The sequence below is a fragment of the Histoplasma capsulatum genome (genome assembly GCF_000150115.1).
Source record: "Histoplasma capsulatum G186AR genomic scaffold supercont2.10, whole genome shotgun sequence".
In the NCBI taxonomy this organism is placed as follows: domain Eukaryota; kingdom Fungi; phylum Ascomycota; class Eurotiomycetes; order Onygenales; family Ajellomycetaceae; genus Histoplasma; species Histoplasma capsulatum.
In genome coordinates, this window is record NW_025544810.1 from 370,998 (window position 1) to 397,833 (window position 26,836).

Consider the following 26,836-nt stretch of genomic DNA (forward strand, 5'->3'; position numbering starts at 1 on the left):
CCTCCCCCTACATACCCAAAAAGTAAAATATAAACATCACCTACGCACACCCGATCACCATCTATTATAATCATTTTCTCCTTCCCAAAGGAATGCTTCTGCGACTATCTGCCAGCCTCCACTACCCCATCACCGTCACAGAGCTGTTGAAGCGCCCTGGCGATAACATCCGGCAGGGCGAGGCCATCTTCGCATACTACTACCGCACTACGGTGACGGAAGGTGATGGGCTGGGAAACAAGCATGACGTGCTCAAGACGTTTCCGACGAGGTTTGAGTCCGCAGTTGATGGGGAGCTGGTTGCGTGGAAGGTTAGGAAGGGCGCTGTGATTGAGAAGCCGTGAGTGTTTTCTTTTCTTTCCTTTCCTTTTCTTTTCTTTTGTTCTCCATTTATATGATTCATTCTTCTGTTTTATCTCAAGTATTTGCGCTTGATGCTAACTTTTTATTTTATATCTGGAAGGATTGATATTGCGGAGATCAATGAGCCTTGTTCGCATGAAATTCAGTATGGGGGAATGTGCGGTCGCTGCGGGAAAGATATGAATGAGTATGGGCTTTTCTTTCTTTCTTTCTTTCTTTCTTTCTTTCTTTCTTTCTTTCTTTCTTTCTTTCTTTCTTTCTTTCTTTCTTCAATGCCTACTTTCTTGCTCTGAATGTTATTCGAACCTCTGTTGATGGCTTTCCCCTCAATTTATAGGTTTAACTATAACACGGAGGTTTTGGATTCTTCTCGTGCCCCGATTCGCATGGTGCACGATAACTCTGCTTTGACGGTCAGCGAGAACGAAGCAACAAGGGTGGAAGAGGATGCGAAACGCCGGCTCCTCTCGTCGAGACGATTATCCCTCGTCGTCGACTTAGACCAGACAATTATTCACGCAACGGTGGATCCGACGGTGGCAGAGTGGCAGCAAGACAAAGATAACCCGAACCATGAAGCGGTCAAGGACGTGCGCGCTTTTCAGCTTGTGGATGATGGGCCTGGCATGAAAGGGTGTTGGTATTACATCAAACTACGGCCTGGGCTAGAAGAGTTTCTGCGAAATATTTCCACGCTGTTCGAACTACACATCTACACAATGGGGACCCGCGCGTACGCGCAGCATATCGCAAGCATCGTGGATCCGGACCGCAAGATTTTCGGGGACAGGATTCTTAGCCGGGACGAGAGTGGGAGTTTGACCGCCAAAAACCTGCAACGCCTCTTCCCCGTCGATACGAAAATGGTTGTTATCATAGATGACAGAGGAGATGTGTGGAAGTGGACGGATAACTTGATCAAGGTGGTGCCTTACGATTTTTTCGTTGGTATTGGAGATATCAACTCTAGTTTCCTCCCGAAAAAACAGGAGTTCAAAGGTTTCCCTCTGGGCGTGGCCAAGTCAAAAAAGGAGCTGGATTCAAAGGAGACTGAAACGACAAGGACAACGGCCAATGGGTCTAGTGCGACGAACGCAGATGAGCAAACGACAACGGAAATATCAGCACTGGAGCAACTGGTTACCATGGGAGGAGGCGATAACCCAGTGCTGCTCCAAGAACAGGCCACTGAGCAGGAAGAGGCGATCGCGCACCAAGTTGAAGAACGGCCGTTGCTGCAGAAACAGAAGCAACTAGATGCTGAAGATGAAGCGGCCGAGTTGTTAGCGGCGGGCGAAAACGGGGATTCATCCAGCTCTGATTCGCACGACTCTTCAAGACACCGCCATCACCTCCTTGAAGACAACGACACTGAGCTATCCAAACTTGAAGAGCGGCTCAAGGCGGTACACACGGCCTTTTTCGATGAATATGATAGGAGACGAACCAGTTCACTTGGAGGGAGAGTCTCGGCTTTAAGGGGCCAACGCGTTCCTTCCAAAGACAAAGACATCGATCTTCGCATTGTACCTGATATTAAAGTCATCATGCCACAGATCAAGCGGCCCGTACTCCAGTCTGTGGACCTGGTATTTTCCGGGGTCCTACCCCTCGGAACCGACACGCAAAATGCTGACATCTCACTCTGGGCGAAAAGTTTCGGTGCAATCATCTCGCACAAGATCAGCTCTAAAACCACCCATCTCGTCGCCGGCAGGAACCGCACCGCCAAAGTCCGTGAAGCGACGCGGTACCCTAACATCAAAATCGTAACGGTGCAATGGCTGCTTGACTCGATAACCCAGTGGAAACGATTGGACGAGGAACCATACCTTGTCCCGGTGCACCCGGAGGATAGGGGGGGGCTGATCGGCGCTGACGATATGTCTCCATGGGACTCTAGCAAGTCCAATGGCAGTCTCGATGATTTCTCGTTCCTAACTTCATCGGAAGAGGATTTTGGTATGACAGGAGATGACGATGACAGTAGTGATGACGACGGCGACAGCGAGGGGAACAACACCGAGAGCGATACATCGAAGCGACGCGTACGGACTAATAACAACATTAACGATATCGATAAAGAGATTTTACAGTCCGCGGGACTCACAGAGCATTCTCCCATCGGCTACGATGCGGAGCAGCAGGCCGCGGTGCATGATGAGCTGAGGGAATTTTTGGGGAGTGATAATGAGGATAGTGAGAGCGATAGTGATTTCTCGCCTGGGACGTTGTTTGGCGAACAACAACGGCCAGTGACGCCCAGCGGAAAGAAGCGGAAAAGAGGCGAGGACGGCGATGAGAGTTATGAGGAGTCGAGTGCGGGAGAAGATAGGGGTGAAGGAACCGCATCTTCAGGCTCAGGTTCAGGTTCAGGTTCCATATCTGCTGCTGGTGCTGGTGCCGGTGGTGGTGGTCCAGCTGCCAGCTCTTCAGGATCATCGCGCCTGGCGCGAAAGATCAAATTGTCCCATGAGAGAAATACGGGGTTGAAAAATGTCTCGACGATCCGGTCTAGGGGATCCTCGGAGGCACCTGATGTTGTCCCTGTACCGAACCCCACGCCAAATGCTGAAGATGATGACGATATCGGAGATGAGTCTGACACGACTGAATATAATAGTAATAATAACGACGATGTGGATCCGGAGGATGATGAGGATGCATTGGAGAGGGAGATGATGGCGGCTTTTGAGGATGGGGAGGGGGAGGGGGAGGAAGATAGAGGGGATGGAGGAGGGCCAGGGGCGTAGTTGAGGAGGAAGAGAAACACAGGGCTCGGCTCGGTATGATTATTTATCTTTTGTGAAGATTGGATGAAGTAAGGGTGAAGGGACTCAACCACTGAGCTTCTTTTCACTCCTTCGGGTCCTCGTGTGGAACAAACACCCGTCCCTCGTCCTCATCGTTTTCCTGAAACCGGCTCATTTTGCTTCTCAGACGCGTTTTGCGTTTTGCGTTTTGCTTTTTGCTTTTTGCCTCTTTTTTTTGTTCCTCCGATTTCGTCGAAATCCCCCCAACTCTTGTCGTCCTGCAGCATCCATCCTTGAATCTGCCTATCCATCTATCAAACAAGCAGCATAGCGAGGCGTCCGGTTTTTCTCATTTTCGTTTCACCCGCCCCGGCCCCCCCCCCCAAATCCAAATTTCCGAGAGAAATATGTAAATGTATAGCTAGCAGCTGCTTTTCACAGCGGTGGTTCCCTTGATGATAAATTTATAATTTACTTTTGTGCGTACAGGCAAAATATGTTGGGCGGTTACATGCATTCATATATTCACACGCACGTTCCCGCCATCCTTTTTTTTTTTTTTTTTTTTTTTTTTCAAATTTTATATTCCCCTTAAGCCCGCTTTCTCGATCTCCTTTCCCATTTTGCTTTTAGTGAGTGCGGCCCTTACTGGTATTCTACATTGGTTTGAGTGAGGAAGGATATATATAGTAGTTAGTGGAAGTTGGTTTATTCCTGTACTGTACTTAGGGGGTCTATCCATGGTGGTGTATGTATGTATGTAGGTGGGTGGGTGGGTAGGTAGGTGGGTAGACAGGCTTGGATTTCTTTTATTGATTGTTCAGTCCATTGTTTTTCTTTTCTTTTCTTTTCTTTTTTTTTTTTTTTGATATGGATGGATAAACTAGTTTAGTTTAGTTTACGGGGGTTTACGTCTTATATTTCTTTCTTTGGTGGGTTGGGGTTGGGGTTGGACTGGTCGTTGGATCGTATGCTTTCTCTTTTTGTGGGGGAATTTGGAGGAACCTGCCTTTTAAAGATCGGGGGAAAGGGGGATTATTTTCGTAGTGATAAGACTGGCTATAAGCAAAATCTTGCGCGAAAGAAGACGGTATGAGATGTTTTGAGGTTAGGATAGTAAGTCTAGGACCGGGTTGAGAGAAATTGTTAACGATATGAAGATAGATAGATTCTATTTTACACTGGCGTAGGATTTAGATATCCATTCATTCAGCTTCTATTCTGTGGGGCGAATAAAAGAAAAAAAGACCTTTGAAAAGGTAAGGTGGGGAAGAACCATGGAGAGTGCTTGTTGCTTTGGTGCAGTATGAATTGGATTTTAAATAATCGGATTGCATGGAGGTGAGGCTTTGTGTGATCCCGTTATGCTTTGCCTTTCCTTCCTACAAGTCTCTGAGTTTCCCTTCTTGCACCCATAAAGAGAGGGAAAGGCAAAGTTTCAAAACGAATATGTCCAACATGCATACGTGGCTCCCCAGAAAACATAGGTCGTTGTTTCCCCCTTTTCTGTTCTTTTGTTTAGCGGTAGAAGTCGAACCTATCGGTTAATGTTAGCAACAGTAACAAGTGTGTAATAATGGTTGATATTTTTTTATGTAGAAAGGAATGGAGAGCGCACTTATCAGCATCCTGTGCTCCCTTGACTTGGCTCGAATAAGCGTCTTCCAAGTCCGACTGGATGATATTGTATCTGTTCTTGCGAACTGCCCGCAGGCCAGCTTCCTGCATGATAGCGGCAATGACAGCGCCCGATAGCGGATCATTCCGAACAATCAACGAGTCCAGATCTACCTCCGGCGACAGAGACATCTTGGAAGCAATGGTGGTGAAGATCAACCGGCGCTCTCGTCGATCGCGCAGCGAGGGGAATTCAATCTTGCGATCGAGACGACCTGGCCGCAGCAGGGCAGGATCCAGCGTGTCGGCGCGGTTGGTCGCCATGATGACTTTTACGTTGCTTGTCTGATCGAAGCCGTCCATTTGATTGAGCAATTCCAGCAAGATACGTTGCACCTCGCGATCAGCACCTGTTTGAGCGTCGAATCGCTTTGTAGCGATGGCATCGATTTCGTCGATGAAGATGATGGCTGGGGCATTTTCGCGGGCCATGCGGAAAACATCGCGGACCATTCGAGGACCTTCGCCTAGGTACTTTTGAACGAACTCGGATCCGACAACTCGGATGAAGTTGGCTGTTGTGCCGTTGGCTACCGCCTTGACAAGCATGGTTTTGCCGGTTCCGGGTGGTCCATATAGAAGCACACCGCGCGGAGGGTCGATTCCTATAGGAGCTTTTGGTTAGTTGCCGAAAACCTAGACAATCAATCACGCCAAGCATATTATAATACCAATTTGTTTGTATAAATCGAAATGCGTTAGCGGTAGTTCGACGGCTTCTCTAATCTCCTGTTTCTGCATATCCAGTCCTCCCACGTCCGCATATGTCACGTCTGGCTTTTCGTCAATGCCAAGCATAGCAATGGAAGAATCAGCTTCAGGTGGAAGTATGTCGACGAGGGAGTTGGAATGGCGATGTAGAGCGACGGATGAGGAAGGCTTCAACAGTTCGCGGTCAAGTGTTGATAGTATGCGGACGACATAATTCGAGCCTGTTGACGATTGTACTATACCGGTGCTGTAATAAGGCGACGGTCGTTAGTATATCTAGCATGAGGAGCGACACACGCAAAACCCCTTGTTGTTTGAACCTCTTACTTTTGGTCGATAGCCTCCATGAACTGGCCTATAACAAGGGGAACACTTTGTATGCGTTTAATTTCTTCTTGGGCTCGAACAAGTTCCCGCTTCAAACTCCTGGGAAGACATTAGATAATGAAGTATTTCTTGGGTGTTGGAGATATCATACCTCTGCTCGTCCTTGATATATTCCTCCTGAAGGTTTAAATACCTGAATAACGAATGTTAGTCCGTAGTCAACATGCACGACGCAAACAAATCCGCACATACTCTAGGTGTCGTTGCAATCTCTTGAGCGTAGTATAGTCATCTCCATAGTCATTTCCAACTCCTTCCAGAGGATCGATATTCGGGGTCGCGTGTGCAGGTGTGGTCCTTTTGTACGGCGGCGCAAGGGCCGCTGAGCTCGCAACCACGACGTCTCCCATAGCTACTGGATTTCAATACAGAAGCAAAGGAGATGTTAACGGTGAATATGAGGACTTATTTCGAAGATAGCTCAGCTAAATATCTCGTGCGGAGGGGGAAGATATGGGTACAAGAGCGGTACGGAATAGGTTGTAGTTGTTCATTGAGCTTGCTCCAGACAAGTCGAGCTGGAACTGCAAGGCGACACAGCGCCAAGATTATCACGTGAAGCTCATAACCTCATCCACATTTGGGAGTATCTCGTCCAGGAGATTAAGCTTGATGGGATGTGATAAATAATAGCCTTAATACTAGTGTAATTTGAAAATGATTAGGGCTTTCGAAACCTCACGGTCTCCATCTTCTTTCTGTCGAAACGGATCTGGTCTGGCATACGGGGTTCTAAACCCATCAATCTTTCGAGATAACATAACATAACCGTCTCTGCGTATGTAAATGATATCGTATCCACCTATATATCCTTGCATCTCACAGTCGATATAGCAGGACTTGTTGCAACGGCACGATTCTAGACATCGATCCAAGTATAAAAGCCCAATATCAAAGCTTACGCACCCCTCACCACACATGATGAGGAATCTTGTAACAATCGGAGCCTGCTATCTTGATACAATCCTAACGTGAGAAATATAGGTGTATATATCAAGAGAGGGCGAGAGAGGGAGGGGGTTATTAAACCCCAATACTAACATTTCCACATAGCGTAGACCACTATCCAGGAGAAGACGAAAAACTCCGCGCATCACACATCTCCCGACGACGGGGCGGAAACACTCTGAACACACTCGAAGTTCTCCAGCAGCTACTCGAATGTAGTTCCTCAAAGGACATGAATACTCCAAATACTGCCAGCGCTGCTCAGATATTATCGGACAGACAGCAGCAGAATACCACCTCCCCGCTATGTGCCATTGCAGTACTACCTGCGAGATCGTCGCCGGCCACCAGGGAGCTCGAAGCATCCTTCGGTCCAGGTTCTCGCGTCGATCTCCAACACTGCATCTACCGTGAACAATGCAGCGACGCGGCGTCGAGTTATATCATTAAGAGTGCTTCTACAGGCAGCAGGACTATTGTAAACTATAATAATTTGCCAGAGATGACAGTATCGGAGTTTGTGGAGATTGTGGAGAGGTTGGCGGCTGCTGCTTGTTGTCCTAGATGGTTTCACTTTGAGGCGTGTATATCTTCTTTCTCTCTTTCTTTCTCTTTTTGTTTTATTTTGTGCTATATATGTAGCGATATCCTAACCAGTTTCTCCAGGGCCGCATACCAGCCGTCACGCTGAAATGCATACAGTACCTCCGCCAGAGCTTCCCCGGTGACAAAGTCAGCGTCGAGGTCGAAAAACCGGGTCGGGAGGGTCTCCAGGACCTCGCTGCAGTAGCAGACGTGGTTTTCTACTCGAAAAGTTGGGCGCAGGTACTGCAAATCAAAACACTCTTATCTACTGTGACGCAGGGGGCAAAAATAAACAAATACAATAAAACCGTTCTGCTCACAGCCCTCCTTTCTAGGCAAACGGCCACGGATCACTCGAGGGTTTTCTACGAGCACAATCGCCTCTAACGCCCCGAGCGTATGTCCTTTTTTTTAAACCCCTAAACCTCCCGACATATTAAGATTCACTCCATCTCACCCTTACATTGGCTGTATCTAATAGATTTTTTAAGGTCGATATTATGTTGCACGTGGGGCGAGCGTGGAGCAGCATGCTTGCACAGGGGCAGCATGGAATATATCCATTCGCCGGCGTATATAGACACGCAACGTCCCGTGGTTGAGTATGCGAAATATCCTTTCCTACGTGTGGTTTTGTGCGTCCTTGAAAAGGAAATAATAAAACACGGGGGAGGACAGTAGAGACAAGACAGCATATTACCTTTATATTACTAACCCATTAAACCCACAAAATTAAAAACAACAGTACGATCGGGGCAGGCGACACCTTCATAGCGGGAATGCTGCACCACTTCATCCGTCGTCCTGAATCTGACGGCGACGATGATTTCAGTCTTCTACGGGCCATGGATTTCGCGAATCATCTTGCGGGCCGCAAAGTTGTACAGGAAGGGTTTGAGGGGCTTGGTGCCGCTGCCATTTGCTCTGAGACGAGCTAATTTGTACTGTACATTCATACCCCATGACGGGTGTTTTGATATGTATCGAGATTCGAGATATGGGATTATGATAGGTCCATCCGGCGCCTAGCTATCCTATCCTGCCACCAATATACGACACCTAGATTAGAGCTGATATTAGGAGGAACGGGGTAAATAATATCGTTTATATTTTGTTGAACATACTCAAGGATTCGAGGGAACTGTTAGTTATGGTTTTTGCCGATAAGATAATATCAAAATGAAACAAGGTTTTTTGGGATTCAACAAAGGTAAGATAAATGCCTTCTCACATAACTGAGGGTTATCCGAAGGTCTGATCGGTTAACCTAGAGTGGTTACGATAAACCAACCTTCCATCTCATGATTTTAATTGACATTGACTAGGATCTCTTCCTCTTTCCTTTAAAGTTCTTTTGAGTGTTTAATGACATTCCATAAACAAATCTCAATCTGTTGTGTTCTTGGTATACTTAAAACCCGTTGAACATAACACCCAATGATACCGACTATATATTCTATTAATCAAATAGTAGTTGCGACTTGCAGCAGAGTATTTATTTGATGCTTAAATGTGATGAGATTTAACTTTGTATTCTGATGGTGGATTTAAATGGGTTTGCTTCGTTCTGTTTAACTATGTTATATCAGTGCTTTAAGCATGGCTTCATCTATACAAATTTGATGGAAGAGGAATATCTATTGTCTTTTGATTGCTGCGCTCTGTTCTGCCCCAAAACTTATTTGAATGTCCATTTGTTACGCCCCTCTAACGGGGATGCAAGGGGCAGCCTACCCCCAGTATAATTTGTCCCCCTCGTAAATAGCAATGATAATAGTAGTCTCAGCGACATCTTCACCCTCGGGCCCTTGATACAATACCTGGGGGGAGAGGGGAAGATTCCAGCAGGGGGGATAAAACTACCCGGCACAGCTGGAGAACATCCGAGGAAGAAGCAAATAGAGTTTTTCCAACAATGATTGACTCTGGGGAAGGCCAATAACGCGCAGCAAATCCACCAAAGTCTCGATAATGATTATCCAGTAGTACATTCGGAATACATACTATATAGATAAATAGGAGTACGTATAAAAGGCGCAGGATGTGCCCGCCACTTCCCTCCGGTTTTTAGTATTTATTTATATTCTTATTGTTGATTTCCGCTTCCGCTTCGTCGGCTTCATCTTTCTTTCCCTCTCCTCTCCATTGTTTGTGATATCCGGACAATAATTACTGGTTACATCCATATATATTTAATGTTTCCCCCCTCCCAACTCATCGCGACCGCTGCAATACATTACCGATAATATCTTCACTTCCTCGACTTGCTGTCACACAGGACTCCGCTGCTTATTCCCTTAAAAAGCCAACCAGCCCTTCCCTCTCGAGCTAGAATTCCGGGACTATGCTCGCTAGGTTTCCCCAGAAGATCTCGCGATATCAATCAACATATCTCTGGGAAGAAGAGAGAGGGAAAAAAAAAAGAAAAGGAAAGGAGATCTGCTGGCACTTTTTGCTAGGCGGAAGCTGAATGATAAATTGCAGCTTTTGGACGCGATGGACTGACTGATTGACTGACTTTCCAATTTCTTCCCATTTCTTTTCTTTTCATTATATTACGAGTAATGACGGGGTAATGAAGAACCTGAGTATGGCTGAACGATCTGGGAACGAAGTGGGTAAAACCACGGGCCTGGCTGGGGCGTTTGTGAACTCTGCACCGAAGGCTCCCGACCATTGTCGAGATCATATCATCATGGTCAATAAGCTAATATATTATGACCACCGGGTTTCCTTGCTGCTACTTGCTGCTACATCATGCTGGGCCCCAATTATATTGACTGACTGACTGACTGACTAGCTAACTAACTCCTGTTCTCCTCATATCAACTATTGATATCAACTATTCCAGTTATTCGTTGCTGCTGTCTTTAACTCTCTCCCAATCCAGATTTGATGCGCAGACTTTTGGAGGATGCACAACCGACTCGCAGCAAGTGCAACAGCACCAATGCGGCCATGCCCGAAGAGGCCTAGGCGAGGGGCCCCCCGCGGCGCTGATTGGCCGCCATCAGCAGCCACAAGGCGCCACCGGGCTAGCCTCGGCTGGGCATTTTCCCAGGGATCCAGCAGGCGCACCCAAGTGACCCAAACCAACCTTGGAAGGCGGCTCGTTTCCTCTTCCACTGTCCCCAGAGTCAGAGTCAGAGCCTGTGTTGTCCGTCTGTCTGTCTGTCAGTCAGTCATCACCGTCACCGTCACCCGTCACCGTCACCTTCGCTGCCAGCGTTGCCTCGTCTCCCTCTGATCTTTGGCCCTTCGCTTCCCCTTCCAAGTTCCCGCCAACCAGGCTGCCGACCCTGACAAGCTCTGGCCTGACCCGATCTTCCCGGCCTGCAGCAGCAGCGATTGATTTACCCCCTCAGGCAAGTCTCTTTAACTCTTACGGCCGTGCTCCGACGCCTCTTTACCTGGTTCGAATTTGTTCCCATCTCGGGACTTATTATTATTACTACTGACCGTTCCTGGGCCCCTTCTGCCAAACACTACCCCCTCCCCTTTCCCGATCCCCCCAATGATAGGGATTGATGGATTTAAATTAACCCATAATAATAATTAAATAATACTAGGCCACACCCGCCTCGCCTCTTTCGCCGGCTATTCTAACGCTCGCTCTCCATCCGCCCGGGAAAGACATCCATAAAGCTTCGTTTTAACTCTTTGCCCGTAAAAATAATAATACTTCCTAGGTATGATGACGTCCTATGATGATACATATATTTTCTTATGCCCCTTTGTCCCCCTTTGTCCCCCTTTTTCTGCCCATGCTACCATTATTTCTCTTCTTGTCGTTCACTCTCTGGGCGGCTAATTTTGGGTGCCATACACACGCACACGGACACACACACACACACTCACAGCAGCCTCTCTAGATCCCAGTTCCCAAGTTCCTGTCTTGTGTGTGCGTTTGACTCCTCAAACTATAATTTCCCGAATTCCCCCCATAGTCTATGTATTACTGTCGTCATTATGGGTATCACCCGGTTCATCCTCAGCCCTATCCCCAATGATCAACAGCAGCCTCCCACCGCTGTTAGTTACAATATGTATGCATACTACTGTATACTGTATACTATTCTCGTCGCTATCCTTTGCTGTCCTTTGCCGTCCCTTTTCCTTTTGCCCCCATTCCCCCATTCCCCCATTCCCCCATCCCCCCCATACCCCCTTCCCCCCTTCCTTCCTGGCCTTTCCTGCTCTCCAAAATTCCCACCCTTCTCAGTATTAATTCTACGTGTTCGCACGTTCCGCTTACTCATCAAGCAAAGTCACATGGCACCTTGCTGATTAGTCACCACATTCCCAATCGGGTTATGCCGTCGTCCACGTGATATCCTTCTTACCATCTCACCGCCTTCTCCTTTCGGCCACCCAGCGTGCCCTTGGTGTCCCTTCTGTCCAGCGAACGAAAACAGTCGGTTGAGTTTAGTCGAACCCGCGACGGCCTTGCCTGGCACTCACTGACCGACCAGAACCTGCGCCTGCGAGCCCGGGGAAGAAGCGCGAGAGCCCGCTCTCTGTTGTCCTGCGCTGGCGAACGAAGAGACGAACAGCCAGAACACACACACTCACATTCCCCCCCATCAAGGAAAAGAAGCATTCCATACATCCCTCCACTCGCACGCATACACGCACACTCTTGCTCAATCTTCCTTGGCTTTGCCGTAGCCTGGTAGAATCGATCGTGTCAGGTACGTTCTTACTTTCATATCCGATGCTAAGTAGTTTTTGCAGCTCCTTTTTGATTGTCGTTTATTATTATTATTATTATGCTTTGCCCTAGTTTCATCCTTTGCTTTCCCATGGTCCACATCAATTATAATCATCCCAAGTATCTGCTCCATGACACGCCACATCATAATATTCTCCGACTTTTCATCGCTGTGGCTGCGGTGTCTTGTGGGTTCGCGGCTCGTTTTCATCCCACAAACCTCTTGATGCTGTGATATGGCTATCCTTCCTTTTGTCTCCCTCTCCCGCCTAGCGAACGCGTCCATTTGCATTAGCGTTTTTTCCCTTTTCCCTTTTTTTATCTGACTTCTTTCTTCTTCACCTCTTTTTTTGGCCTTACTTGCCCCTGGCTACCAACCCCGGCTTCGCCTAACCTAGAGTTTTTATTCCTGGATGATATTTCCTGTCACGTTGCCATGCGATTACTGTATTGGTCCCGATTGTTGCTGAGTTTTGCTGACACCTCATGGCTGTTTTTAAGACGGATGGGTAGCTAGAATTTACACGCCATGAATGCCTGGCTCTCCGACGCCGCGACTGCGAACATAACCAACCACGACAATGGCGCTTTCACTAATAACCCGACCATCGACCCATCGATGGCCTTCCTTCATCAATCACCTACCTCTGCCGATCCTGCCCAGTTCCAGCGCATGTTCAATAATGGCGCCCCCCAGACTATATCGCCCGGCTTCCACAACCCCAACTCAGTGATCCCTTCTAAACGACCGCGTCCCGATGATGGGATGTCCATGTCTCCTAGGCTTGCCCCTGGTGGTTTGCCTAATTCTCGTTCGCATACCCCTCAAGTGCCATATCCGGGTTATCAGGGCCAACAGATAAATGGAGCATCGCAATTTCCTCAGCCGCAGCATGCGCCAACTCCTTACCAGCACCTACAACCGGGAGGCTCGGCTAATGCGAGCCCATCCCCTATCCTCCCGGAATTTGATCAGCAAGCCGTGCAACGGGTGCAAACTGCGTCTCCTAGTCCGTTTTCGCCCGCTGGAATCCATGTTGGCCCACAAATATCTCCTTCACACTCTGATCATGGCAGTCGCGTCAATACTCCACAGAACAGCCCTTTCCCCCCAGGTCAACCTTATGGCCAGGTTGTCGGATCCCATTTCTCGCCATCACCCGCAATGACTTCCGCTGGCATTCATCCTGCGATGCAAGCGCAATTCAACCAAAGCAGTGCTTCCCATCTCCCGCAAGGATTTCCTCATCAGCCACAGCAACAGCAGCAACAACCACCACAACAACCACCACCACCACAACAGCAACAGCAAATGTCTTCGAAACAGCGGCCTTATCAAATTCGGCTCCAAAACCAAGCGCGCCAGATGCAGGCAGTTGCCTCTCCTGTTTCAGTGGGGCGTCCAATTGGCCCTGGTGGAACGGGGCAGACCCCTATGCAACATCCCCATATGGCGACCATGCGACAAATACAGCAAAATATGGCTAAACCTACGAGTCAAGAAGGGTTTTTACAGGTCCTTCAACGGTTCTGGATGTCACGGGGCCATCCTCAAGTCAACCTGACCCCCGTCGTCAGTGGACGACCACTCAATCTGATGCAGCTATATGCGACTGTCATGAAGATGGGTGGCTCAAAAAAGATTATTGCGACAAACTTGTGGCCTGTGGTGGCCCAACAACTACAGTTTCCCGCCATGCAGTATCCAACAGCAGCGCAGGAGATCCGTGAACACTACATGAACTCCCTCGCGCAATATGAACAAGCGTGGTTAAGTTCGCAGCAGAAACAATTCACAGATCAGATGCACGGTAGTTCCCAGCGGGATCCTCTAGAAGGCCCTCTCGGCATTAACCCTCAAATGTCACCCGCCAAGCCCATGGGCAACCATTCCTTCGACATGCCCATGACCCAACAATTCTCCCCGGTCTCGGCTCAGAACCAGCAAGTACAATCGCATAATCACGCCCCTCCTATACCGGTAAATGGCTTCGCGACTCCGTCACAATCTAAATCTCAACAGCAGAAGCATACTAGCCATCAGCAACGATCGAGTTTGTCCCGGCCACCAGAGTCGATGTCTCCTAATGGACGGGTTGCCCAGTTTTCAGCATCCCCTATCCAAGTGGAGAAAAAGCCCAGTCCCGTTGTGACAAAATCGCAACCTGGCAGTGGCGGTATGGCGGGTGAGGAACTGACGAGCACATCTTGGCGACGACCTATAGAAGACACGTTCAAACCTGCTGTGTTTCCTGAAAGCCAATATCATGGGCCTATTATTGTGGACGAAATGTTCCAACTAGGCGAAGAAATTATACGATTGAAACCTAATGTACCTAGTTTTTTGGAACTTGGGGTAATCGATATTCACGCTCTGACCATGAGCATTAAATCGGGCATTCACGCCGAGATGCGCATGGCGTTGGACACCTTGACGGAGATGTCCAATGAACGATCGATACAGGTTTCACTCGATAATTGCGAAGACCTCGTTGAAGCACTGGTCGAGTGCGCTGAGGAACAAGCAGAGCTTCTTGCGGAGAACGCGGCTGAAGTTTCTGATGTTATGCTTTTTCCGTCGTATGAGGAGGTTTTCCGAGGCTGTCGGCAAGAGATGGAAGCTTTGCTGGATGTACCAGAGTTTGGCAGCCTAGATTATGAACTCGATCGCGCCGTGGACCGGCTCATCTGTATCACTACCATCATACGAAACTTCTCCTTCGCTGAATCGAACCTGGCTTCGCTGGGTATGCCCTTTGTCGTCCGATTTATATCGACGATAATACGGTATTTAGGAACAAGAAACATGTTGTTACGAACTCACCAAAATACCCTGGATTTCATGAAAGACGCCGTCATTTACCTCAGCAATCTGTCTCATTCTATTCAACTTCCTGGAAAGGACGAAGCACTCTGTTTATTACATTTCCTTTTATCCTTTGCCCCGACTCCTGTCCCAACCTCTTTCGGTAATAACACTATTATGTTCACGCCATACAACCCAAGCATACACAAATACATGCCTGCCGCCGTAGACAGCTTGGCCAAACTACTTGCGCGAGACGACCCAAATCGCACCTACTACAAAGCCATTTTCGCTCAGGACTGCGCCTCATCACCCCCCTATGAACTACTCACACGAACCTTGGGCCTCTCCATCGCCGCCATCCCAAAGCACATGCGAGGAAACATCGTTGGCCTAGTCGACGCCCGCAAACCACTACTCATGCAAGGCATGCTCGCCGCAGAGATCCTCTCCGGCTTCGCAGATAACACCATCGCGCGCTCCTGGCTCGAATCGACCGATGGCTTTGCCACCAGCCTGCTCCGCCTCGCCTGTCTCCTGAGCATAGATCGCACAGCAGGGAACGCCTCCGCTTCTTCGGTGACCTCGTCCTCAGCGACGGCAGTGTCGCACCGGCACGGTAGCCACCCAGGCGCCCGGGCTGCGGAGGTGGAATTCCATGGCTATGGGTCCATTACGTCGCGGGCACTAGCGACCCTTGTGCGCCTTGCGCGGAAGTCGAGGATGGCGGATTCTACTAGCGGTGGCGGTAATAATAATGCGGGAGGGAGTGGAAGTGGAAGTGGAAATGGGAGTAAAGAGGGTGAAGTTCCGTTGGGAGTGTTGCCGAAGAAGGAGAATTTGCTCGGCGCACTTTTGACGCCGAATATTGATCCAAATGTTGTAAGGCAGCTTTGTGAATATGCGGGGTTGGGAGGTTGAGATTTACCTTGGTCTGTTCTTCCTTTTTGCATTATGCCTTTGCTATTCATTTTTATTCACTTTTGTATTTTTTTTGTTCAGCCAGGCTTGGCTGGGTTGGAATGGGGCGTCAATATATATATATATATATATGCTTTTATCCTTATCTTTATCCTTGTCTGTATTTTGTGTGAAGGAGAAGGTATTCTCAACAGGACGGAATGGGCGGATGTGCAACGCAATTCAATGCGAATGCAGAGTACAGGGGGCAAATTGGGGTTGTCGACGAATCCTTCCTCCGTTTGTTTTCCCTCTTTCCTTCTTTTTTCGCCTTTTTCTTTTTTTCTTTCTTCGTCCTACCTCATCTGTCTCTGTCTCTGTCTCCCCCTCTCAATCTTGAGTGTTTTTATATTTTCCACTGTATTTTTCATTTTCGTTTTTGTCGTGAGTGAGTGAGTGAGGGATTGATTGATTGATTTGGTTTTTTATTGTGTATCTAGCTAGCTACCCTACATATATCATTCTTCGTCTTCAATTTTTTGTCTTGTATGTATCCTTCTCATGTTCATTTTTGGCCTTGTCTATCTACGCACGCGTGTGTATACGGTTAGTGGTATATGTTTCTTACTGTGCAAGGGATTTTATCTATCTTTTCTTCTCGTTGCATTTACTTTTACTTTTAATTTTCGATTTACTTTAAATTCATTTCGAAAAAGAAAATGGGCTGTTCTATTCTCGTTCACTAGTAGCTAGGAGGTGCTGGATCCTTTGAATGTTAAAGCACTTGATTGATAACTCACTATTATATCATCATGGTTAAAGGAATGATGTTTATCATGAAAGAATCGACATTCATTTCCTTTTCCTTTTCCTTTTCCTTTTTTCTTCTTATTGTGTCGTGCTGGTTTTGTGCAATGGCGAATTGATACAACACCTACCTACCTACCTACCTACCTACCTACCTATTTGCCTATCTACCCGTCTACATCGCCGTCGTCCGCTGCTTGGAACAACTTCGTAAAAATGTCACTGTACGTGACAACATAGTGAGAAGGAGGGGGTGAATACATGACGTGAGAAAATATACAAAAAATATAGTATGTACAGGACATGTGCAATGTTACGAACGAGACGCGCGTAAGCAAAATAAGCTGAAATGAAATGGAAGTGGAAATGGGAACTCTTCTGGAGAAACAACGAATAAGAAATGGAATGGGATGGAATGGAATTGTTTTGATGATATGATGATGGTGATGAAGGTGACACGTAATTTTGAGATAAGCTCCGCAGGGAACAAGAAGGAGAACGAGAACCAAGAGTGCAAAGAAGAACGGTGTCAATTGATACGTTCCACCCCCTCCTGAATAACTCTGACTGGGCAAAAAAAAAAAGAAGAAAAAGAAAAAGAAGAAAAGAAAAAAGAAAATGGTATCGCAAAAATTTTTACGTCCCTGCGCAAGCAAACACATAACATTCCACCTCTCTTCGTCGTTTATCAATGATTGGTAGGGACGTGTCCTTTCCACCCTCCTTTTTCTCTTTTCTTTCCTTTTCTTTTTTTTAAAGGTGAGTTGTATTGTGCTTAAACTCGTGCGTTACGGATGGGATGGACGGAATATATACAAATAGGGAGTTGGGAGCTGTGTCGTCGGAATATAGAAAATCTTGTTCGTTCTTTCGATATCCATCCCCCCGCCCCCGGGCTAACTCCTCCCGTTGTTCTTCTTTCCTCCTATTAGAATTTTCGATCTAATAAGAATTGTTGGATTTCCGGTTTCCGCCAGCCCTAAATTTTTTTCCAGGTTTTTTGTTAGTGTTTTACAGGTTGGATTTTGTGTTATTCCATGGACACCAGTTAAATTAATGTTCCCCCCTTGTATAATCTTATAGTCTTGAGGGTTTTGGAGTTTATTTTTCTATTTTTCCTCTTTTTTTCTTTTTCTTTCCGTTTTGGGCAAATGACGGGAGAACTGAAGAAAGGGTGAGTAAACAAACACAAATACACACCTTAACAACTACATGTCCATTTAATCGATTGATATATATATCTTTGGAATTCGGCTCTATCCCTAGTGTCTTCGCCAAATCCGAACATAGCGCATCAACATCTCCCTCGGTTTTCTGGATCTTCGTCTCCTGCTTCGTGCCACCAGCTTTGGTTACTAGGTAGACGGGCAATTGGTTTGAAGGGGTGCGACGGATGAAGTAGGGGAGGTTCGTGAGGGGAAGAGGAGGATGGACTGGAGCAGGCTGTGTGGTTGTGGGTGTCGATTTGTTTGGCTTTGTGGAGTTGGATTGTGTGAATGGTCGAGTGATTCGGGTAGTGATATGACGGGCTTGTGTGGTGAGGGATATAAACGGGCGGTTTAGGGATTCTAGGGAAGGTTAGATATATTCTTTTGAAAAAATAGAATGTAATTGTCAACCAAGCGATCCGTCTATCCACTATGGGTGCGATGGATAGCGTTGCTAGAGTAGAAGGGAAAGGGTAAATTTACGCGATCTACATGTCCGAGTCCGTGGAAGAGGTTGTGATAGCGACGAAAATGACGGCTTGCTAGACGAATTTGATCTAAGGAATAAAGAGAGCATTGAGTATTGTCGGCGAAGCACCGACGAGACGGGTGATGAAGGGAGGAGAGCGGCCATGTTAAAAGCTTAGAACCAACGGACAGAAGTTGTTGAGGTTAAGGGCTGGGGTTAACGAATTAGACACTAAGTAGAGGGGTATAGAACTGAGGAACGAGGGTATCGTTACAGTTTGATAGCCTTCAGCTGTTGGCAGGAATCGTCTTCCGATTGTTCCCCGCGTGTTGTGGTCGTGATATCAATTTGACGTCGGTTTTTTTTTATCCAAGCTTGGAGCAGACACTGCACTATCTTTATTCGGCCTAGTGCGAACTTTTTGCGGCTCCCACTACATTTTGAACTTCCATTTTGAACAGTTTCGCAAAGCTCCCGAACGCATCAGCCAGACACCCTATATCCCATCCCACCGCTGCAGCCGCTATTTCACCATGACAGACAAGATACCCCCGTCTGCTGACACCCTGCTGAAGGGTGCCGCATCGCGTTCCGCAAAGACCCCCGAGGAGATCGCCAAAGAATATGATCTTCTCCCAAAACTCATGCCCTACCTCGATCGTCACCTCGTTTTCCCCTTGCTCGAGTTTGCATCTGGCCAGGAGGAAGGGGATGAACAGGTCGACGAATTAACCAAGGCAAAATATGAGCTTCTGAAGCAGACAAACATGACAGACTACGTCGCGAACCTGTGGCAGGAAATCAACAACTCCGAGACAATGCCTGAGGAATTCGTCAAGAAGCGGGAAGAAGTTGTAAAGAAATTGCAGCAATACGTTGAGGACAGCAGCAAAATCACAGAGCTTTTGCAGGACGATAATGTGGTCAGCAATCTACGAAACGACAAGGCCGCGAACTTGAAATTTCTTGAGGAACAACATGGTGTGACGATGGATATGGTTAATATTCTTTACGACTATGGCCGGTTTCAATATAGCTGTGGTAGCTATGCAAACGCTGCTGAGCTGCTTTACCAGTTCCGTGTCCTGTCTACTGATAACGACAAGGTTGCGTCTGCTACGTGGGGCAAGCTTGCCTCGGAAATCCTGACCACCAACTGGGAGGCTGCGATGGAGGAAGTCCAAAAAGTAAAGGAATCAATCGATACCCGCCTGTTTAACAACCCGCTCGCCCAGCTCCAGCATCGCACCTGGCTGATCCACTGGTCCCTCTTCCCCTTCTTTAACCACGACCCTGCCCGTGACACTCTGACCGATCTTTTCTTCTCCCCTGCCTACATCAACACGATCCAAACCGCTTGCCCATGGATTCTTCGATATCTTGCTGCTGCAGTTATCACCAGCCGCAGCCGTGCCCATAAGAATACATCACTGTATCAAAAGCAATTGAAAGACCTCATTCGCGTGGTACGACAAGAGCAATATGAATATCAAGATCCCATCGTAGACTTCATTAAGGCGTTGTACATCGATTTCGATTTCGAAGGGGCTCAGCAGAAGCTGGGCGAGGCGGAGGAGATTCTGAGGAATGATTTCTTCCTCGTTGCCGCGGCAGATGCATTTGTCGATGCGGCAAGACATTTGATCTCGGAGAGCTACTGCAAGATTCACCAGCGTATCGATATCAAGTATGTCGTTTTTTTTCCCCTCCAAGAAATATGTACACCAAACTAACAGCGAATTTGTAGGGATCTATCTACCCGACTTGGTCTGAACCAAGACGAAGGCGAGAAGTGGATTGTCAACCTTATCCGTGACACTCGTGTCGATGCGAAAATCGACTACAAAGAAGGGACTGTTCTTATGAACCATCCACCCCAGTCAGTATATCAGCAAGTCATCGAGAGAACCAAGGGTGCATTTTTCAGAACGCAAGTGTTGAGGTAAGCAGTTTTGTCTCTTTCTCTGTATTTCGTATAATATATAAATTTACTAATTCCAATTCTCCGTAATAGTGCGGCTGTCGCCAAATAAGTATAATCGAGAAAGAGATGATTACGGATAGAAGTTAGTAGTTCGATTGAAATAACGAGAGAAGGACTGGAAACGGGATTTAATGATACAACATGCGGCCTACTCTTTCTTTCTTTCTTTCTTTTTTTTTTAATCCCTCGGTCTCTATTCTTCTTTTTGTCCTAGAAAAAGAAAAATATCTTGTTGCACGTGAAGTTCCGCTTTTTCCTTTTCGCGACCTTATGTCGATCTACCCCTATGATGAATGGCCGTTGGGCATCTGGCTGGCGTTTTAACATTTTTGTTTTTTTTAAAAAAAATATTTTTTGTTATTTGATTCGGAATTTTTGTCGACTATTTGCGCTTCTTCTCAAGGTTTTCTTTCTCCTTGGCCCATGTGATAGAGGATTTTCACAGCAGTCGTAGATCTCAGTCGGGTTGCGGGAATGGACTGGTTATTGTTAAACTTACTGAGTCTCCTTTTGTCATCCTTAGAAAGACGTGGCATTGTTGTGATTGACCGCATGTAGGATGGATACTACCTACCTACCTATCTATTTCACCCGAGAAGCCAAACCTAGCTAAGATTTGTTTTATAAAAGCGATATTACAAGCGATTACCGTCGGTGAATATGGACATTATAGCAGCAGCAGCAGCAGTAACAGTAGCCATTGACCGCTGGTTTCCCACAAGTGCACAAAGCTCGTCCGAATAAAACCGACTCATGGCAGGGTGGGTGGAGCGGTGGGAGGAGAAAGGGTTCAGCAGTAGTCGTCTTCCTGTTGCTTCAGCCATCGAGAAATATAATGGCGAAACTACCGGTCCGCATTCATATAGGCAGGGGACGACGTGGGTCACGGGTTTATCCTCATGATAGCCGGAGTGATGTTCCGTGGTCGGTCAGATAACGATGGTGTATTCGTTATTCAAGCCCTGGTTCTTGTTTTCCGCTGGAGGTCGGATGCTTGTTTCCGTCTGAGGATACATTGACACAGAAATTTTCGCTGCCTGCACCAAAATGTCCATTGAAAGAAATCACAATATTAAATGACCACCGACATCCTCTTCCGCAACATTGGCCCAATGTCCAACGGCATGTAACAAGACCTCATGTAGGGTATTGTGATAGAGTGATGGAGCTTCACAGCATGTAGTGGACGAAACGTAGTAGGATGATGCAGGTTTCCAGAAATGGAGCTCGCGAGGGGCAAAACTGAGTGATAGAACTGCAAGGCATTTATCTCTTTGCTAGGGTGGATGAAGTTGTCGAACAAAATGTGATTCGTGATTTGACGTTAGACTTGAAATCGATTGCCTGGTGAAGGATAATGCAAGGTTGCAATCCGTGTTGAGAAGTTGTGGGAGCAGTCTCATTGGCACAGAAATCAGATGGGTACACAGTTTGGTGGGTGGCGTTTGGTTCAGCCGAAGTCTTCCAGGGAGGCAATGGGGAGATATTGTTGGGAGTAGCGCTGATGCCAGGCAAGAGACTTAACGGGGCAGATATAGAGACCTTCAAGATGGCTATTTTAAGGCCAAAAAACTTATTTTGCTTTTCTATCCTTTCTATCCTTTTTAAATATACCTATGATATTGCCAAAGAAAAATAGGTAAGTTGGAATGAAACGTGGCCCAGTCCAGGGAATACAGGCGGCGATGGAGATCAGCATCTCGTCTCGTAACGGGAACATCCTGAGGAATTGGTGGACTGGATCCTTTTTCCAGACCGGCCTTTCAGATGATATATTATTTTCATACAGGCTTAGCTTTTGTTCACTGGGACAAGATGAGGGAACAACTAATCAGAAGCTCTATACCATCATCCAATTTAGAAATCCCAAAAATAGGAAACCCACGGCTTGAAGTGGTTGGTTGTCCGGAGGAATGTGAAGTCCATTGAATTTCCAAGGCCTTAGGGGATGATCCAAGGTCTGTAAAAGTGTTCTGTTGCCCACTGTATCCCCGTTTCTGCTTCAGCCCCGCGATGTATCCCGGGTCCTGTACTGGTATTTTCGGAGGTAGGATTTCTATGTGCGTATTAGCTTACCACTTGCGGAAGTAAGCCTGAAATCGATATTAGGGTGGAGGAAGGAAGGCGATTCGAAAACACTCATGCACAGAATTGTTCAGCACGAAAAAGTCGATTTGGATAGAAAATAGTGAAACAAGTCGATTACAGATTTTTTCGCTATCCAATAACTCCTTCGAAACTCCGTATCGCTTCCATTCCGAAAAAACCAACGATATCCGTCCTATTCCAATCGCCTGAAAGTAACCGTGACGTTGCCGATTCCAAATCCCAGGCCCGTTTCCACCCCAACCCCCGAGCGAGTTATTTTGGGAGACGGATCAACTTGTCGCAGGTGAGAAAATTGCTAAGAACTTTCGAAAAGCCCTTCCCTAATGTCCAAACACCGGCAGAGGTTTTTGAACGTAAATGATCGGATGATACGATTGGCAAATATTATTTTCACCACGATTGTTTCTGCCGGGTACGACGGTCCGATGGAACGTATCTGTCTCCATTTCTCTCGGTTTCTCTTTCGCGGTCGTTTTTTCGATCGGTGGGAAGTTCTGGTTCCTGATCGCGTGGTCCAAAGCTTACCAATTCATTGATATACTGTGCCGATTTGCCGTTGGTAGTAAAATTGAGGTTGTTGTGAGCCATCCTCATAGCAGCACCTTTCTCGTATTCCAAAGACATGGTCGTTAGATCCTCGATTTGCTGCTATGCAAAATGTTAGATCATAACCTTGAGAACGGAAGGGAGCTCCCCCTTTTAACATGAGGTCAGAACATACCCGAGTCAGACGCGTCCCAGTTATAAGGTAGCCTTCACGTCCCTGCAATCTGGGTTAGATCTGACAGCACTTAATTCACGCAACGGGTGCCCATACCTGAAAACTAAACGGCCTGGCCGAAGAAGCAGGCCCCAGGAAAAATTGTATTTGGGTAACGACGACATGACGTGATAGCCCATATCCGGGGAGCCAATATTGCTGAGATTGAGGCATTCTGCAAAAGGTCAAGATTGGAGGTATCAATGAACCTTTGAGTCGGTTTGATCAATGTGGTTTAAGCAAGAAGAGTAGATAGATAGATGTTGAAAGACGAAGAGACTGATATACAAGGAATACACGGAGAGTGATATAAGTAAGGCAAACTAAATCCATTTCACAGAGGGAATGAGTGGCCATATTTATATGAAGCTTGCGGATACATCCTGAAGTCCCATTTCGGATGTTGAATGACCTCATCCAAGCTTTCGGCAGGGCTGACGGCACTAGACTTGAAATGGCATGGCGGCATATTTCCCGAAACCCATATTGGACAAGTTTAATGACAGCAAGCAGACAACAAGGGTCGCCCCGTTTACGCCGCCTCACTTTGAATCGAGTTTGGCGGTGTCCATCCAGATCGTTCCTACTTGGCCCATACGAAACATTGTGAGAGCTTTGTATGCACTTCGCTTCTCCCGGTGCAGGAGTGAAAGTATCGTGTTCTTCCGCGATTTGGCCGTTATTCCTTCCGCGGTCTCGAATTACCATTTTGTTGCAGATATTCCTGTAAGACTACTGCGAACCTTTTGGCCTGCGCGTTTCTTCGCCCGGGTGCCTCCGCTCCTCTGTGCATCCTGGGAAGGCTACAAAGTTAAAGGATGTAAAGTGGAAGGAAGGGGGGTTGAGGCAAGAGTGCAAGTGAGGTTAAATTGTAGAAGATCATGTCAACAAAGTTGATGTAGCTGGAAGATGGTCTACTTAGACGAAAGAAAACAGCAATATCTTTATTGCACTCCAAATCCTAATACAAATACAAAGTTATTAAGGGCATGAGCTTGCATTGGATGGCGAACCCCATCAAGCAAAGTGGTAGAAATGCCCTGCAAGACTTGCAAAATTCATGCATGGTGCGCATGAAAGAATGTCATACTAAGTTAACATACAATAATGGTGCAGGAATGGAATAGGTCAACATTGGTGGTCCCTCTCAAAAGTAGTTTTGGCATCGTTATCGAGGAGCTATAATCGCAGCAAAGACTACTAGGGGCAGGACTGAAAAAAGGCCCAATATGCAACTGTAACATCTGACTTTGGGTTGGCGAGATAGTCTTCTTCAAAATTTGAAGTTTCAAGGGCCTTTATGAAGTTGACAAACAGGTCGTTAAACTTCGTAGGAAGCTCGATATTTTTGTCAGCGACAGTAGTAGCGTGTCTATCGAGGAGGTCAATTGTCGGACGGTATGCTTTAAATTTATTAGCATCAGTCAATCAATATCCCAACTGCAAAAATACTTACAAATTGAAGAGCGGACAATTCCAGGATGAAGGCCGTAAAGCTTGATGTAGGTATCGAAATCGCGACGAAGTGCTGGAGCTTCATATAATTCTGCATCTCTTTTACAGTCCCCTCCATGTACAAAATGATTTCCAGTCTTGATGGCCACCTTATCTTTCTCGGTGTCGTTGGAAAGTATATCCCGTTTGTAAGTGCTGATGAACCGGTTTCTGACAGCTTTAAGATCGAAAACTGACCTCTCGAGGTCAGAGATACGGCATTCTGCTAACTCTAGTTTGTTCTCCATGGCGGACAAGCGGGATTCTGTCGCATTCAAGCGGTCCTCGAGGATCGGTCTGTTGAAATGCGACTCTGCGTATTTGAGCGCTCGTGTATTTGTGACTATTGGGTTTCCGTTGACCATGGTGAACTGTAGTTCCTCTTTGTTAACTGAGTCCAATAAGGCCTCTTCGGCACGCTCAATCATTGTGGATGGGTCCCCGACTTCGATTCTCACTGCCATGAGTGCATCGCAGTGGCCGTCGGGTGTTGACAGTTGCGAATCCGACGTCGCTGACTTCTCCTTGGCTGTCTCAGTCGCTGCTCGAGAGCAGCTTTTCTGCCTGTCGAAGACAGGCCGAGAGCCCTAAGTTCACTTCTCAATTCTTTGACTGTTGGCATGTTTGCAGTTGAGAAAGCATACTTACAGGAGTTTACAGGAGTCTTTTTTCAAAAGATGTTTATGAATGTGGTTTGGCCAACCGTTGACGGATGAGGAAGGAGTCACACGAAGAAAAAGAAGATGCAAGTACAGCCCTGTTAGTATTTTCAGTTGCAGAAGCAAGAGGCACTGTTCGAGGGTTGTGCGACAAGAGGAAGAACAACTAACTGATGAATTTGACCATGTTAGAAGATAACCTTTTAGGATATCTTGGTAAGTTCGCATTGCCTCCCTCATTCATGACTCATTTTTGGCAAAGTAAAAAGTTAACTATCTAGACGGGTTACAGTTGAACGTGGTTTATTGAAAGTTGAACATGGTTTGATAAAGTGGGTCTTGTAGATAAACCATGCTCAATTTTTCACACTGGTAATAACTATCGCTATTATGTATATCATTGATAGCTATCATCATCATCAATATATACCATCATTAGCTATCATCACTAGACATCATCATTGATATATATATATATATCATCACTGGGCATCATCATCAATATATACCATCACTAGATATCATTGTTAGATATTATCACTAGTTGACACTCAAGTTGAACATGGTTTTTGTAACATTTTAACCATGATAATGGTGGATGCATTAACCATGCCAAAAATTGTTCCGGTCCGAAAAATTAAACATGTTCAACATGCCCTATCTAGAATATCCTTCAGCTCATGTAATCGAGCATTCCTTTCCTTATAAATAATGCTTTCTTTAACTTGTAATTATCAGGATGTAGATGATTAAGTCAATTCAATTCAATTCATTCGTTATATACCGATATTCAGTAATTGGGTTAATATTCGGACGATTAATCACCGCTCCGACATGACCATCAATAAAAACAGCTTGATGATGATTTTAATCCTTGCGGGGGGAGGGGGGGGAGAGGAAGTGGAAACCTTGGAAGATCGCCTCACTTTCCGCGTTTTCCAATTCATACTCAAGTCTTTCCAAAGTTTAGCCAGTTTACAGCATATCCCAACTGGCAGGCTCCGAAAGGGTCATTCACTCTTGATTCCCAGAAGCAAAACTGGAAATATGCTTTTTTCGCAAGGCGCCCAGGGGCATTAGGTCCTCAGTCACTCATAAACCGGAAGTAGCTGGGAAAGGTTCGACAAGATGCAACTTTTCTGCTCACCCAGCTACGTCCCTGTGGTTCTGAATGGCTGACCCCAATACAGAGATGGAGGGTAGCCTGAACAAGTGGGGCGCGCAATAACAGTGGGGGAAGATTCCTGGAAGGTTTTGCAAGTATTAATTTGACGGGTTGGGTAAGATGTAGGGTAACAGGAGTTTCCTTTGTTTTTCTTGTTCGTTATACTTCCAGACTCAACGTGGGGACTATTCTTGCCTTCATTGAGTGGCCCTTTTCCGCGAAATGAATAAGTTAAGAGCGGATACCAGACGATATGTAGATGTTTCAAGCAATCGTGATGCCATGGGAATTATTGTCCGAAGAGCAGAAGAAAATAATGATTTCTTTCGGTTGTCGCCGG

The 26,836-nt window shown here is 46.6% G+C and overlaps 9 protein-coding genes across 9 annotated transcripts; 5 read left to right on the forward strand and 4 right to left on the reverse strand.

The window, feature by feature from the left end:
- Positions 1-92: 92 nt before the first annotated feature.
- Positions 93-3,116, forward strand: HCBG_06778 (RNA polymerase II C-terminal domain phosphatase component; the record flags this gene model as incomplete). The annotated part of the gene is made up of 3 exons (XM_045433827.1): positions 93-340; positions 701-2,411; positions 2,460-3,116. 3 exons carry the CDS (start codon positions 93-95, stop codon positions 3,114-3,116), a joined length of 2,616 nt encoding a protein of 871 aa, XP_045285308.1.
- Positions 3,117-4,149: 1,033 nt separating this feature from the next.
- Positions 4,150-6,377, reverse strand: HCBG_06779 (26S protease regulatory subunit; the record flags this gene model as incomplete). Its single annotated transcript, XM_045433828.1, has 6 exons — positions 4,150-4,653; positions 4,735-5,398; positions 5,465-5,751; positions 5,832-5,930; positions 5,983-6,024; positions 6,084-6,377. The coding sequence occupies 6 exons, from the start codon at positions 6,239-6,241 to the stop codon at positions 4,635-4,637; spliced, it is 1,269 nt and encodes a 422-aa protein (XP_045285309.1).
- Positions 6,378-6,812: 435 nt separating this feature from the next.
- Positions 6,813-8,362, forward strand: HCBG_06780 (uncharacterized protein; the record flags this gene model as incomplete). Its single annotated transcript, XM_045433829.1, has 5 exons — positions 6,813-6,862; positions 6,945-7,317; positions 7,506-7,664; positions 7,760-7,821; positions 8,170-8,362. 5 exons carry the CDS (start codon positions 6,813-6,815, stop codon positions 8,360-8,362), a joined length of 837 nt encoding a protein of 278 aa, XP_045285310.1.
- A 1,652-nt stretch (positions 8,363-10,014) lies between these two features.
- On the forward strand, positions 10,015-10,882 carry HCBG_06781 (uncharacterized protein; the record flags this gene model as incomplete). Its single annotated transcript, XM_045433830.1, has 3 exons — positions 10,015-10,067; positions 10,315-10,506; positions 10,603-10,882. The coding sequence occupies 3 exons, from the start codon at positions 10,015-10,017 to the stop codon at positions 10,880-10,882; spliced, it is 525 nt and encodes a 174-aa protein (XP_045285311.1).
- A 1,782-nt stretch (positions 10,883-12,664) lies between these two features.
- HCBG_06782 (uncharacterized protein) lies at positions 12,665-16,374 on the forward strand (the record flags this gene model as incomplete). The annotated part of the gene is made up of 1 exon (XM_045433831.1): positions 12,665-16,374. The coding sequence occupies one exon, from the start codon at positions 12,665-12,667 to the stop codon at positions 15,860-15,862; it is 3,198 nt and encodes a 1,065-aa protein (XP_045285312.1).
- Positions 16,375-17,576: 1,202 nt separating this feature from the next.
- On the reverse strand, positions 17,577-18,490 carry HCBG_06783 (uncharacterized protein; the record flags this gene model as incomplete). The annotated part of the gene is made up of 3 exons (XM_045433832.1): positions 17,577-17,627; positions 17,849-18,216; positions 18,340-18,490. The coding sequence occupies 3 exons, from the start codon at positions 18,488-18,490 to the stop codon at positions 17,577-17,579; spliced, it is 570 nt and encodes a 189-aa protein (XP_045285313.1).
- Positions 18,491-18,858: 368 nt separating this feature from the next.
- Positions 18,859-20,953, forward strand: HCBG_06784 (eukaryotic translation initiation factor 3 subunit 6; the record flags this gene model as incomplete). Its single annotated transcript, XM_045433833.1, has 3 exons — positions 18,859-20,012; positions 20,073-20,267; positions 20,340-20,953. 3 exons carry the CDS (start codon positions 18,859-18,861, stop codon positions 20,356-20,358), a joined length of 1,368 nt encoding a protein of 455 aa, XP_045285314.1.
- Positions 20,954-21,845: 892 nt separating this feature from the next.
- Positions 21,846-23,485, reverse strand: HCBG_06785 (uncharacterized protein; the record flags this gene model as incomplete). The annotated part of the gene is made up of 3 exons (XM_045433834.1): positions 21,846-23,066; positions 23,140-23,181; positions 23,236-23,485. The coding sequence occupies 3 exons, from the start codon at positions 23,350-23,352 to the stop codon at positions 22,809-22,811; spliced, it is 417 nt and encodes a 138-aa protein (XP_045285315.1).
- Positions 23,486-24,101: 616 nt separating this feature from the next.
- HCBG_06786 (uncharacterized protein) lies at positions 24,102-25,427 on the reverse strand (the record flags this gene model as incomplete). The annotated part of the gene is made up of 2 exons (XM_045433835.1): positions 24,102-24,581; positions 24,635-25,427. The coding sequence occupies 2 exons, from the start codon at positions 25,134-25,136 to the stop codon at positions 24,379-24,381; spliced, it is 705 nt and encodes a 234-aa protein (XP_045285316.1).
- Positions 25,428-26,836: the final 1,409 nt, after the last annotated feature.